This window comes from Rutidosis leptorrhynchoides, chromosome 1 (genome assembly GCF_046630445.1).
Source record: "Rutidosis leptorrhynchoides isolate AG116_Rl617_1_P2 chromosome 1, CSIRO_AGI_Rlap_v1, whole genome shotgun sequence".
In the NCBI taxonomy this organism is placed as follows: Eukaryota; Viridiplantae; Streptophyta; class Magnoliopsida; order Asterales; family Asteraceae; genus Rutidosis; species Rutidosis leptorrhynchoides.
In genome coordinates, this window is record NC_092333.1 from 697,833,942 (window position 1) to 697,848,557 (window position 14,616).

A 14,616-nucleotide genomic window follows, 5' to 3' on the forward strand; every position below is an offset into this window, starting at 1 on the left:
TAGAAATATCAGAAGTCAATAAAAATATGTCTCTTTATCCACGTTCGTTCGGTTCCTATTAAGGATCAGTAGCGTAAAATCAGTGTTGTAAATCTCCTTATTTCTCCCGAGATCTCGTTTTTAAAAGGCCGCTGAGACGAGAAGTTAATCTCCCGAGAATTATCGGTCAACAGGGTCAAAATTGGTCAAATCCACGATTTCTCGAATTTCTCGCACATTTCTCAAATTTTCTCATAAAATCTCGTAATTTTACGAATTTTCTCGCTCATTTCTTGGATGTTCTTATAAAATCTTGTTAAAATGTATATAAATATACATATATTTATTTATTTATATATATTTATATTATAAAAACTAAAAAGTCAACGTAAGTCAACGTCCGAGATTTTCCCGAGATGCCGAGATCTCCCCAAAAATATCCAAACGAGATCTCCCAGAGATCCGAGATACTTTGTGTAAAACCGATTACACTTGACGTGTATGACGAGTTACCAAATAGGGAATCGTCACCCGACACGATAAAATATCCCTTAAATTTTTATGTTAATCTTAGCAATCTAATTAATCTCGTGAGTGATACCGTTAATCAAGCCGACGAGTAAGGTGATTACGAGCCGTATTCTTGTCTTGTAATTTGACGTATCATCAGCGTATAAAAATATAATAAAAAATAAAAATTTGAGAGTAAACAATACGGAGGAATAACCGAATGGGAAATAAAGTTAAACTAGTGAAAGAACCCGTGAAACCACGGGTTTATTTAAACGATACAGTTGAATGATATGTTTTAGTTATTAAATGAATGTAAATGCTAAAGTGTTTTTGTTTATATTATGTTGGCAATTATTCACCACCTTCAAATGTAAAAAAATAGATAATATAAACAACTCTTAAAAAAACTTCACTTATCAATCACAAAGCAACATCCAAAATTTTTTTTCAAATAATTCTTGATTTATTCATGTAAGCAACTTAAATTTACCCACTTTAAACCCCTAATATAAAGCGACAAATCAAAAACCCTAGCAAGGTAGGGTAGCAAAAGTAATGAAAAAAATAGTACGGAGTACCTCTTTACAGGACATTTGTTTAACCTGGCCAAATGAGTAGATATAAAATTATTAAAGAAGACATTTGCCAAATAATTTGAGAGTACTTACTTACACCTTGCTTGAACTCAAAAAACAGAGAAACTAAGAAACCTATAAAACGATGGTTACAACAACAACCAAAAATTAGATTTTTTTTTATCTTCTCCATCTTATCATCAGGTTTTCATTCGCCATTCTGATACCTTCAACACCTTCTTATTTCTTTTACACAACAGCGCTTCGTGTTCTTCTTTACGTTTCGAAATAACGTCCTCAAAATAGTGATAGACATATCCCTGTTGTAAACCTGTCATTCACAGAACATCAATTTATGAAATATTTTAATATCCTAATTCCTTTGGCCCAACGAAGTTGATATGTTACAATGGATTTTTCTACATACTACATTTTTCAAATTTCTTAATCCTAATCATTTATAGATAGATATAACCAATTAAAATACAAATACAAATACAAATTCAAAATCCTATTTCAACAAATTCTTTTATAGCTAATAGCAGATTATTATTGTCCATACGTGCATTTGACAACGCAAGAGATATACTGTTAGCATTGAAATATCCAATAACATCAATACTAAAGGGGTGTTCCCTCATCAATCACTTAACAACCCATTTAACTGTAAGTTGATACAGTTTATCTAGATGAACTATATGAATTCGTATAGATGGTCCAACATGTAAGCTTTTAATTTCATCTAATTGCCACAAAATCAATTACCTTTTGTTCCAGCTATAAATAAAAAAAAAAAATCATTTTAACAGAGGATTCAAAAGTTAGTTGTTTTGGCATGAGAATTCAACCCAATCCACCATCCTAATTTGGCAATTTTACATTCAAGCATCGAGGAACTTAATCATCTTTATTAATCAATACCATAAACATTGTAGCAAGAATTAAATTAAAACATCCATTACTTTCATTTTGAAAGACAAGTTGTCGGCATCACCCATAGAAGAATTAACCACCTTCGCGATCATTTGTCACCCACACCATCTCTCCTTTTAGCTTGCCCTACCAACTACAATGTCAAACTAACATCATAAAACAACAGTTATGTAAACCAAATAATCGAGTGAAAAAAAAGATGTTAATTTCATGAAATTGTCACACAACTAACTAACTTATATATCAAACCCGAGCAAATGAATTGTTATATGTCAAGTGCAAATGTGCAATGATTATGGGTTCAATAGTCTCTAAAGCCTCAAAAGCAGTACATGACAATTTACTACTACTTTCCAGTACATGTCTCCACACATTCAAATTGAATTTAATAAAACTTATGAGGGCACACTTAACGAACTCACATAGACTATCAGAAAATATAATATACGAAAGCAGCAGAGATATCAAATAAGAATTCATGAAGATAGCCAAACCTGCAACTCAATTAACAAATCAACACTTACACCTTTAATGTAGCACACCAACAAAAACTCAACCTGCATAAAACCACGAAAACACAAATCAAAATAAAACATATCAATTTAATCTTTGCAGTTTTTAAATACACTACGCTACTAAATATTACTGGTGCTTTATTGATAACCAAAGTACCTTGTGAAATCTGAATCGTTTTAGTCCATTTTAGCCTGAACAGCACCCTAGACTTCACTATATTATGTCACATTATCAACAATATATGCAAAGTGTATTTCAGAGTGAAATAACTAACACGAATGTTGAACACAAACTCGATACTCCTAGTGTAGTGTCAACCAACTAAATAAGTATAGTGTCAACTAAACATATATTATCCTTTTCACTCACAGCATCTCCATTTGATGTTTACTTTGTAGACAACCTGGAAGTTTTGAAAGTTGTAACCTAGTTTGAGTAATTACAACAAAATTTTAGTATCATAGTTAGTGATCAATCACCTCCCCTTTGCATAAAGCAAGCTCATTGTAAACCAACTATGTGGCAGCATAAAAGTTTAACCACAATATATGACCTCAAAAGTTCCTGGATGTTGACTTATCAGTATACAATTTACCAAGGCTAAAAACATGCAAAACTGATAAATAAATGTCAAGATGATACTTGATAAATTAATTTACTAACCAATCAAAAGAATGAGAATCCTCTTTCAAGTCAAACATAATGATTCATAAGAAAGTAAGGTTTAAGCGAAAATACTTTGAAATAAGTAGTTGCAACTGTATTTGGCATTTGATCGAACATGTTGTGTGCAAACATCAAGGTCTCCAATTGAAAGGAGTCGTTCTGCTATAGACAATAAAACAACCAAATAGATGATCGTATCGTATTATTAACCAAAACATAAAAAATAACCTATTATGTTCCATCTAAAATCATGTATTAATAAGTTGACGATAGGAGGAAGAAGAAGAAGTAGACACCTGTTGTAAAGAGTGTAACATAAAAAACTTGAACAGTTGAGAAATTGATTATAAAAATCATAACAAATCTTGTACCAATTTATAAATGTTGTGCGAAGCTCACTAAACGTGCTTGCAACTTATTCAACATTTTGAAGGATCTAATGTTAATGTGATGCTAACTTCACCCGTATCAGCAAAATCCATATATAGACTATTGAAAGAACCTGAAACGTAAGACAAAATAAGGTGTCGTACGAAGTACTATTATAATTACTACAAAATAATATTAAATACGATACAATTTACACATTTATTTATTTATTTATTGAATGGATATACCTAAACCTTGCTACAACACTTATAGGTAGTGTACCTAATCGTAAAGTAGTGTAGTTTTTAGTAAGTCCGGTTCGTTCCACAGGTATACAGCTGAGTTTAACGCTATAATTTTATTAACTATATTTGTATAAATATAAATATATAAGTATATAAGTAGTATTATTATTATTATAAAATGGGGTTTTACCGTTTAATGACCGGTTTGTCGGTTTTAAAACTTAAGTCACAATTAAAACCTAATGCAAAATATTAAATATAAATATAACTTAATTTAAAGCGTAAATTAAATGACGAATAATAAAAGTGCGATAATTAAAAGTGCGATAAATACAATGATGGTAAATAAGAGTTAAATGTCCCGTTCATATTGACTATAAACGTTCCATATTAATTGATTTCGTCGCTAGGTTTTGACCTCTATATGAGACATTTTTCAAAGACTGCATTCATTTTTAAAATAACCATAACCTTTATTTTTATCGATAAAGGTTTAAAAAGCATTACGTATATTATCAAGAAATTATAATCTAAAATATACCGTTTACACACGACCATTACATAATGGTTTACAATAAAAATATGTTACATCGAACTAAGATCTTGAATGCAGTTTTTACACAATATCATACAATCATGGACTCCAAATCTTGTCCTTAATTTAATATGCAATAGCGGAAGCTCTTAATAATCACCTGAGAATAAACATGCTTAAAACGTCAACAAAAATGTTGGTGAGTTATATGTTTAACCTATATATTATCAAATCATAATAATAGATCACAAGATTTCATTTTTTCCATAAATATAGATATCATATCAGGCATTTCGCAAACTGCATAGAGATAAAAATTCATTCATATGTTGAACACCTGGTAACCGACCTTAACAGGATGCATATAGAATATCCCCATCATTCCGGGACTCTCACCGGATATGATAATTCGAAGTACTAAAGCATCCGTACTCGGATGAGGCCTGTTGGGCCAAATAGATCTATCTTTAGGATTCGCGTCAATTAGGGGTCATTTCCCTAATTCTTAGGCTACCAAGCTAAAAAGGGGCATATTCGGTTCGATAATCCAACATAGAAAGTAGTTTTGATTATTTGTGTCTATTTTGTAAAACATTTATAAACTGCATGTATTCTCATCCCAAAATAATAGATTTTAAAATTGGGACTATGACTCATTTTCACAGATTTTTACTTTGCCGGAAATAAGACTTGGCCACTGGTCGATTCACGAACCTATAACAATATGTACATATACATCAAAGTATGATCGAAATATATTCACAACATTTTTTATTACATTTTAATGATTTAAGTTTATTAAGTCAGTTGTCCTCGTTAGTAACCTACAACTAGTTGTCCACAGTTAGATGTACAGAAATAAATCAATATATATATATATATATATATATATATATATATATATATATATATATATTATCTTGAATCAATCCACGACCCAGTGTATACACGTCTCAGGCTAGATCACAACTCAAAGTATATATATTTTTGGAATCGACCTCAACCCTGTATAGCTAACTCAAGCATTACTGCATATAGAGTGTCTATGGTTGTTCCAAATAATATATATACATGGGTCGATATGATATGTCAAAACATTGTATACGTGTCTATGGTATCCCAAGATTACATAATACATGTATAATACAATATAAGTTAGCTAGGATATGATTAATATGGATTTGTTATAAAATTTTCGTAGCTACAACAAGTAAAATTTTTCAATTTTGTTTTACCCATAACTTCTTCGTTTTAAATCCGTTTTGAGTGATTCAAGTTGCTATGGCTTCATATTGAACTTAAGTTTATGAATCTAAACAGAAAAAGTACAAGTTTATAGTCGGAAATACAGGTTACAAGTCAATATTATAAGAGGTATTCATTTCAATCGAAAGAACGACGTCTTGATGACCATTTTGAAAAACATATTTCCACTTTGAGTTTAACCATTATTTTTAGATATAGTTTCATGCTCATAAGAAAAATTATTTTCCCAGAAGAACAACTTTTAAATCAAAGTTTATCATAGTTTTTAATTAACTAACCCAAAACAGCCTGTGGTGTTACTACGAAGGCGTATGTCCGATTTTACAGTGTTTTTCGTGTTTCCAGATTTTAAATCATTAAGTTAGCATATCATATAGATATAGAACATGTGTTTAGTTTATTTTAAAAGTCAAGTTAGAAGGATTAACTTTATTTGCGAACAAGTTTAGAATTAACTAAACTATGTTCTAGTGATTACAAGTTTAAATCTTCGAATAAGATAGCTTTATATGTATGAATCGAATGATGTTATGAACATCATTACTACCTCAAGTTTTGTGGATAAACCTACTGAAAAAGAGAAAAATAGATCTTGCTTCAAAGGATCCTTGGATGACTTGAAAGTTCTTGAAGTATAATCATGACACGAAAACAAGTTCAAGTAAGATTTCCACTCGAAATAAGATTGTTATAGTTATAGAAATTGAATCAAAGTTTGAGTATGAGTATTACCTTGAATTAGAAAGATATCTTACTGTAAATAAGAAAGATTTCTTGAGATTGGATGATAACATGAAATGGATTTGCAAGATTGGAAGTAAGCTAGCAAGTTTGAAAGATTTCTTGAAGTGTTCTTGAATGGTTGTTTTTATGTTGATTAAAGCTTGTAATTGAAGCTAAAAGATGGTGAAAATGCTTGGAGATGATCAAGTATGATGTTAGGAGTATTTTGAGAGAGAATTTGGAGTGTAAGCATGAGAAAATGAAATGGAAAAATGGGGTGAAATCATAAAAACGGGATTACTTGTTATAAAGAAAAAAAAATCCTTAAATTTATTTTTAGCTCATTAGTCATACAAGTTGTTAAATAATGGTTCCACATGTTTTTGACTCTAAGATGGCTGCTAAGAATGAATGATTAAAGGTGTATATACCAATAGTAAATACATCTAGAAGCTGTGTATTGTACGAGTACGAATACGGTACATACGAGTAGAATTGTTGATGAAAATGAATGAGAATGTAATTGTGAGCATTTTTGCTAAGTAGAAGTACTTTGATATGTGTCTTGAAGTCTTTCAAAAGTGTACTAATACATATTAATACACTACATGCATATACATTTTAACTGAGTCGTTAAGTCACCGTTAGTCGTTATATGTAAGTGTTGTTTTGAAACCTTTAAGTTAACGATCTTGTTAAATGTAATTAATCCATTGTTATAATACTTAAATAAGAAATAAGATGTTAAATTGTTATGTTATCATAATAACATGGTGTATAAATATACCTTAACATCATATATATATGTTAAAATACTATTACAACGATAATCGTTACATATATGTCTCGTTTCGAAATCCTTAAGTTAGTAGTCTTGTTTTTACATATGTAGTTCATTGTTAACACACTTAATGATTTACTTAATTATCATTTTATCATGTTAAATATAGTGTAACAATATCTTAATATGATACATATGTATTTAGTAAGACGTTGTTATAACGATAATCGTTAAATATATCATTTTCGAGTTTCTTAAATCAATAATCTCATTTGTTTGTATATAACTCATTGTTAACATATTTATGGAGATACTTACTTATCATAATCTCATGTTAACCATATATATATCCATTTATATAACATCATGTAGTTTTTACAAGTTTTTAACGTTCGTGAATCGCCGGTCAACTTGGGTGGTCAATTGTCTATATGAAACTCATTTCAAATAATCAAGTCTTAACAAGTTTGATTGCTTATCATGTTGGAAACATTTAATCATGTAAATATCAATCTCATTTAATATATATAAACATGAAAAAGTTCGGGTCACTAAAAAAAGTACGATGAGATATGAATTAAGGGAATTATGCTTATTTAAACTTCCGTAATCATGATGTTTGACTTGTTGATTTTAATTTATTACTCTGGGTTAATTGTCCTGAATTATTTGATACGTTTATCTGGTTTTTGTCCATAATAGTCCATCGGTCATAAATATAAGTGCGAGTGTCCTCGTCAAATTACCCTTATACCCGAAGTCAAATATTCCAACTAATTGGGGATTTAAACTGTAACAAGGTCTTAATACTTTGTTAATGATTACACCAGGTTATCGACTGTGTGTAATCCAAGGTTTTAATACTTTGTTAACAATTACACCAATTATCCTTGTATGTAATCCACCCATGTTTTAATGAGTCCATTGGCTATTAATCCATCCCCGTGTCCGGTCAAATGAACGATTATTAGTATTTATAAATATCCCGCCCATCGTATCCGATCGAGTGTATGTGGTTATTTATAAATACATCAAATTGTAAATCTCTATATTAAATTAACGAACTATCATTCAGTTAAACAAATATAAAGCACATTAATAGCCCATAGTCTAATTTCCACAAGTGTCGGCCTTTTATCCAAACCCCAATTATGGTCCAAAGCCCAATAACCCCGTCTTAATATTTAGTCCAACATCACGATTACTTCGGCTTAAATAAGCATAATAATAACTTAGCTACGAGACATTAATTTAAAAAGGAAGAGCATAGCTTACAGTGATTATTAATAGCGTAGCGTTACACGGACATAGTTTCGACTTACAAACCCTTAAAACATTCCTTACAATAACCCAATTATTATTAAACTTAAATTAAAATTAAAATTAAAATTATAAATATATATATTCTTTACATAAGAGAGAAAGAAAAATTAAGGTGTGTACAACTCGTCCGAAATCGTGGTATTTATAGAACCTGGCCACACTGTTACAGCCATACGATCGCATGGGATTGAGGCTGCCAGGCCATGCGATCGCATGGCCTCCTGATCCAGCTCACAATGTTTTGTTTTATAGTTTGCCGACATTTTATTTAATTATATAATATAATATATATAATTTTATATAATTATATATATATTATATTATATTCATGTGCATAGTTGACTTGTAATTTTAGTCCGTTGACTCGCGCGTTGATGCTCGGCTTATGTCCCGGTTCCGGATTTTTGAATGTCTTTTCGTACGCTTAGATATCTCGTACTTTGCGTTCCGCGACTTGTACTCTTATAATTTTTTAGACGTTTCTCATCAATAAATTCAACCACTTGGATTGTATCTTGTACATTTGAGCTTTTTGGTCATTTGCGTCTTAAAATCGTCGAATCTGTCTTTTGTCTTCACCTTTTATTATTTAAACAAATATTACTTGTAAATAGAACAATTGCAACTAAAAACTTGTCTTTCTTGAAGGATAATGCTATGAAATATATGTTCGTTTTTAGCATTATCAATAATCGATACAAAAATTAAGCAGAATAATAACCGTAATTTGAATGATAAAAATTGTGTATGATAGAAAACTCTGTTGCAACAACAATACACTCACCTTGAAATTTAATATAGCTACTTACCTTTGATTTCTAGATATAAAAGTTGAGGGCGAAGATGATGGCATCTGCGGTGATGGTGTCTGTAGATGATGGCGGAGATGGTGGTGAATATACATGGAAATTATTTAAGGCAGTGGTTTAAGGAGGTGGCGGAGATGAATTCAGATGATCGATGCCTATAGATGATGGAGGAGATGGTGGCTGAGATGAACGGTCGATAATCGAATGAAGAGAATATTAGAGAAGAATCGTTGTAAGAGTTTTAAATTAGGGTTACACAATGAAAACATGGGAAAAGATCTCTGTTTTTTTATTGTTAATTTTTTAAGATTTAATTAATTAATATTAATGATATCAATTTATGGCTTAGATTTTTTATAATAAAGGAATTAGCCTATTAATGACATCATTATTATAATATTTTAATAGAAACTATAGACTATAGATATAGATAAATATTATCATTATAACATTTTAATAGAAACTATAGATATAGATAGATAGGTAGATTAACGATTTTTTACAAAATGCAATAAATTGGTGACATATTTTCGTTAAAATAGTTGCTTAGAGATTACAACAACAATACAATCAAAATCTTGAAAATCAAGAAATCATTATAGTCTGATCAGATGATTACCTGGCCTATACACTATATACTAGTCAAAGAAATCTATCTAGATACATCAAATTCCCATTTCAAAAGTTTCACAATTTTCTATAAATAATATACACAGATCAATTCAACATCGTTGCAGTTCTCCAACAACAGGCAAGAACCTGTTGAATCAAATCCTGAAAATTAGAAATTTAACGAATGGAATTGGGGAAGAGACGGCGAGCAGCAGTTGTAGTGTTGGGTGATATTGGGCGTAGCCCTAGAATGCAATACCATGCCCTTTCTCTTGCGACTCAGGTTTTTCTCTTATTTATATTTCTCAAGTAATTCTAAAACCCTAACTGACAATTTAGTTATTTCATATTTTATATCAGTAAAAGAAAAGATGCTAGTGCATTACATGAGTTCAAACTATTTACTGTATAGTTTTATTAGAATCTGATGATTTATTCACGATTTCACGGATTCCAGTATCACATTTTAGTGAGTTTGTTTTTGAAATTTTCATCTTTTGTGATTGTTTTTTTGTTGATCGGGCCTCAACTAACCTAGCATGCTTGAATATTGCTGTTGTTGTATTGTATGTTGCAGGCAAATCTTGAAGTCGATATTGTTGCATATGGGGGTATACATTAACTTGTAGTAACTTATATAATAATATTTCATTACAATTTTGAATAGTTTTCAACAATCAAAAAAGCATCAAGTAAATTGCACTTTCAGTTACTTCTTGATGATCATATTCTATTCTTTTGAACAGGTTCTGATCCACATTCTGCTCTCTTAGATAATCGTTCTATACATATCCACACAATGGTATTATTTCTGTTACAATATGTAGTTTGTATAATGCAAATGAATCCTACAAAAAAAAAAAATAAAAAAAAATAATTTCTTTTTCTTTTTGTGTTGTTTCTCAATGTGTATACTGCAGAAGCAATGGCCATCATATAATGGAGCTCTACTGAAGTTATTCCGGCCTTTTATGCTTTTGCTAAAGCCGTTGATTCAGTTCATTATGCTTCTTTGGTTTCTTTGTGTTAAAATAAAGGCCCCCGATGTATTCTTAGTCCAGGTAAGCTTAGGTTTCTACTTGAAATGTAAACTTGGGCTATATTCTTAATCTTACAATTTTTTTAAAGAGGATAGCAGAGGTGGCCATTTTGACCCATCTACTTATCTATGGTCAGTCTTGTTACGGATTAAATGGGTAAAACAATAACTAAGTTAAAAGGGCAACATGTTATACTGGATGAAAGTTGCCCATGTTGTAATTGAAAAGTAACTCTAAATCTCTTTTAAGTAAATACGAGCTGAAATGGGTAAAATTTTTAAAAGTTACCCATGCTGAAAGTTGTTTATGGTTTTGTAGAACCCGCCTTCTGTTCCAACTTTAGTTGCGGTGAAATGGGCGAGCTGGTTAAGAAAATCATCCGTCATCATTGATTGGCATAACTTTGGATATACCCTGCTTGCACTATCTCTTGGCAGAAGTAGTCGCTTTGTAGCAGTGTATCATTGGTAAAACTGAATTCATTATCATGATCAATAATTTGAGATATTGTGTTTAATATGCTAATTCAAACATGACCATTTGACTTTTTAGGGTAGAATTACATTTTGGGAAGATGGCACATGGATCTTTATGCGTCACTAAGGCAATGCAACATGAGTTGGAACAAGTTTGGGGAATTAAGTGAGACACTTAGCTTAAAGTTCAAGATTCCCCATATAATGTTTCATTTCTCTCGAAAGTATATCTTACGCCCCCTTTTTCTTCTTTTTTAATATGTAGAGCCACGGTGTTATATGATCAACCTCCTGAGTTTTTCCGTCCAGCTCAGCTCGTTGAAAAGCATAAGGTATATTCTAAATACAATTGCATCTCGAAACATTTTAAGAACATAATGGTATAAGAAGCTTCATATTAATTGTTATTTGCAGTTATTTTGTAGAATTAAGAAAGATATATTCCTGTCAAACAGTCCTCCTGACTGCATCAGCTATGGTATTACAGACAATATTGTTGATCATTTATCCCTTTCTGTGTCCTTTGTTTCCCCTGATTTTATTTTTATTTATTTTTGTTCTAGGAATAACTGCTAAAGATATGCAAGATCCAAATACAACTCTATTTACAAACAAGATTGGCGACAATTATCAGTTGAAGCAGAATAGACCTGCACTGATTGTTAGTAGTACAAGCTGGTGAGTTTCACAAACATTTTCAATCCTGAAGGTTTTGTTTTCAAATATTTAAACAATGTAAAAGTAACTATAAATTGTTCAACTGTTTTATGTTTTAGGACCCCAGATGAAGATTTTGGCATTCTTTTGGAAGCAGCAGTGATGTACGATAGACGTGTTGCTGCACTATTAAATGAGAATGATTCAAATGGGGATGAGGTGTTTTGGAAGGACATTAATGAAGGGAAGATATTTTCATATCCAAGATTATTATTCGTTATTACCGGTAACAATCTAACTATCAGTTTTGTCATTATTGATATAACAGAAAAAATGGAATAAAAAGGTTGTAACTTTAAGTATATTTATTTAAATACCATGAAGGGAAAGGACCTGAGAAAGAGAAATATGAAGAAAAGATAAAGAAACTGAACCTCAAACGTGTAGCTTTTCGTACCATGTGGCTGTCACCAGAGGATTACCCGTTACTTCTTGGTGAGTATGTCCCTGTTCCATATCTGATACAAAATTCAGTGGTGATAGTTTGACCCAGTTACTTATAATTGGGTCTATTTGGGCTGTGGTCATGAGTCAGTTAATTGTTTTCTCTGCTGAAGTGTCAACAGAGTTAATGGGTCGAACTAATCATATAGGTTGAATGTAGTCTATAGATAATTCCTTATGCATACAACTATTTTAACCACCGAATTTGGTAATTTCGAAGATTTTCACTCTCCTTGTAATATTGTAATGAAATTTAACATTAATTTAATTTTTTAATCCAAAGAACAGGATAAAAAGTGATCTGTTTAAACCCAACCTATTTGACCCATTACCCAATCCGTTCATTTTGCCACCTCTAAAAAAAGAAATCCATTATGTTACTCATTATGCCTTCTACTTCTATTTTATAGGATCTGCTGATCTTGGTGTCTGTTTGCATACTTCTTCATCAGGGTTGGACCTCCCAATGAAGGTATATAGTCTGCTTAAACTTTTTGCTCTTAAGTTTCGCCCGTTTGTACTTGTGAATTGTAATACATCTGTTATTGTCTGTTATCAGGTTGTAGACATGTTTGGATGTGGTCTGCCTGTTTGTGCCGTTTCTTATTCTTGGTAAATAAATTCTCACCGTCTCGTTCTGCTAATTCATCCTTCTATATAAAACATAATTTTTTTTGTGTTGTTGATTTTGAATGAAGCATTACAGAGCTTGTAAAAGTGGATAAGAATGGACTACTTTTTTCGTCTTCTTCAGAGCTTGCTGATGAACTCATGGTAAGTTGTTAAATTAAATCATAAGGAAAATGACATTTAAATATCTGAATTTGATACACATTTTTTTTTTTTTTTTAAATTTGTGACTTCTCAGATGCTCTTTAAGGGCTTCCCTAATGAATGTGATGCTTTGAAAACATTACGAGATGGGGTTCTGGAAATGGGGTTGTCTGCAAGGTGGGCCACTGAGTGGGAAGCTAATGCAAAACCATTAATATCCAAGGCAAGCTCACTTTACCCTAGAGGGTCAAAATGGGTGGGTTGGTTGACAGGTTAAAATGGGTCGGGTTGGGTTGACCCGGCCCACAGATACATTATTTCTCTTTTTTGTTTTGTTTTTCTTTTTCACATATAATTAACTTTAACTTATCCACAATGATTACAAAACCTATACCATTATAGTGATATTATTATTATTATTATTATTATTATTTTACACATTTGAAAACAGAAGACTATTTTCATTTTCGACACGTTTTCTTTTAAGTTAATTTTTTTAACAGCTAATTAATCTCTTTTTAGCTTAACTTGAATCAGAATAAACATAACCCAAATCGACCGACTTATAACGAAAGCGGCCATAATTGTCGCCTCTGATTCATCTATTTACAGAAGTTCACAAGCACGTGAATCGACTCATTGCCTTGAATTTGACTTTAAATCTTGAAATTGCAGGTACTCTCTGGTGGAATGAATTAATATCAAGTTGATCTGATAGTTGTGGGCCCAAAGCTTCATACGGATCCTACATAATCCTTTTGCAACATTTTCAGTTCTTGAGTTGGAACTTAATGTTTTATGTACAAAACAAAGATATGTAGAACCACATAACCTGACTCAACCTGATTGCTTTAATGCAAGTTATTTATAGAATTTCACAAAATGTACAACTGAGTGCGGTGGTTGACATCTAGGAAATTTAGCTCTTATTCAGAATGTACCAACAAGAGTTGGGATTCTCGATGTTTCATCTATAACTTGGGTGCAGGACGAGCCCTTGGAGGGTCCCACTCGGTCACATTGTGGTCTCGGGTAACAATGCAGCAGAATGCAAGTAATATAGGCGATTACTTGTTTTTTGCTTGTGTACTTACAAATATACACGAGTGCCAATGCTGTGAAAACATCTCTACCGCGACGCACACCACCGTCCAAGAATACAGGTACACGGCCTTGGGGCGGCTTTTTACAACCTGAAGTAAGGTTTATATTGACATGTCAACTGAAGTTTGACCCATATTTTTAGGAACCAGTTGATTTCGGTTGTGTTCTATTCAGGTCAAATGGGGTGGTTAAAAGATTAGTGGATAGGGTTGAAAG

General features: G+C 31.5%; 1 protein-coding gene and 1 long non-coding RNA gene across 2 annotated transcripts; one reads left to right on the plus strand and one right to left on the minus strand.

Annotated features, from left to right (window-relative positions):
• Nucleotides 1-1,171: 1,171 nt before the first annotated feature.
• Nucleotides 1,172-3,330, minus strand: LOC139886128 (uncharacterized). Its single transcript, XR_011772283.1, has 3 exons — nucleotides 2,673-3,330; nucleotides 2,030-2,557; nucleotides 1,172-1,398 (listed from the first exon to the last, which is right to left on the minus strand). It is a non-coding gene; the product is annotated as an uncharacterized lncRNA (long non-coding RNA).
• A 6,465-nt stretch (nucleotides 3,331-9,795) lies between these two features.
• LOC139886129 (UDP-glycosyltransferase TURAN) lies at nucleotides 9,796-14,179 on the plus strand. The gene is made up of 16 exons (XM_071869872.1): nucleotides 9,796-10,128; nucleotides 10,423-10,456; nucleotides 10,592-10,647; nucleotides 10,766-10,906; nucleotides 11,204-11,352; nucleotides 11,438-11,527; nucleotides 11,627-11,693; nucleotides 11,776-11,839; nucleotides 11,925-12,039; nucleotides 12,138-12,304; nucleotides 12,403-12,513; nucleotides 12,933-12,994; nucleotides 13,082-13,134; nucleotides 13,221-13,296; nucleotides 13,391-13,519; nucleotides 13,972-14,179. Exons 1-16 carry the CDS (start codon nucleotides 10,030-10,032, stop codon nucleotides 13,993-13,995), a joined length of 1,437 nt encoding a protein of 478 aa, XP_071725973.1. The 5' UTR covers nucleotides 9,796-10,029; the 3' UTR covers nucleotides 13,996-14,179.
• Nucleotides 14,180-14,616: the final 437 nt, after the last annotated feature.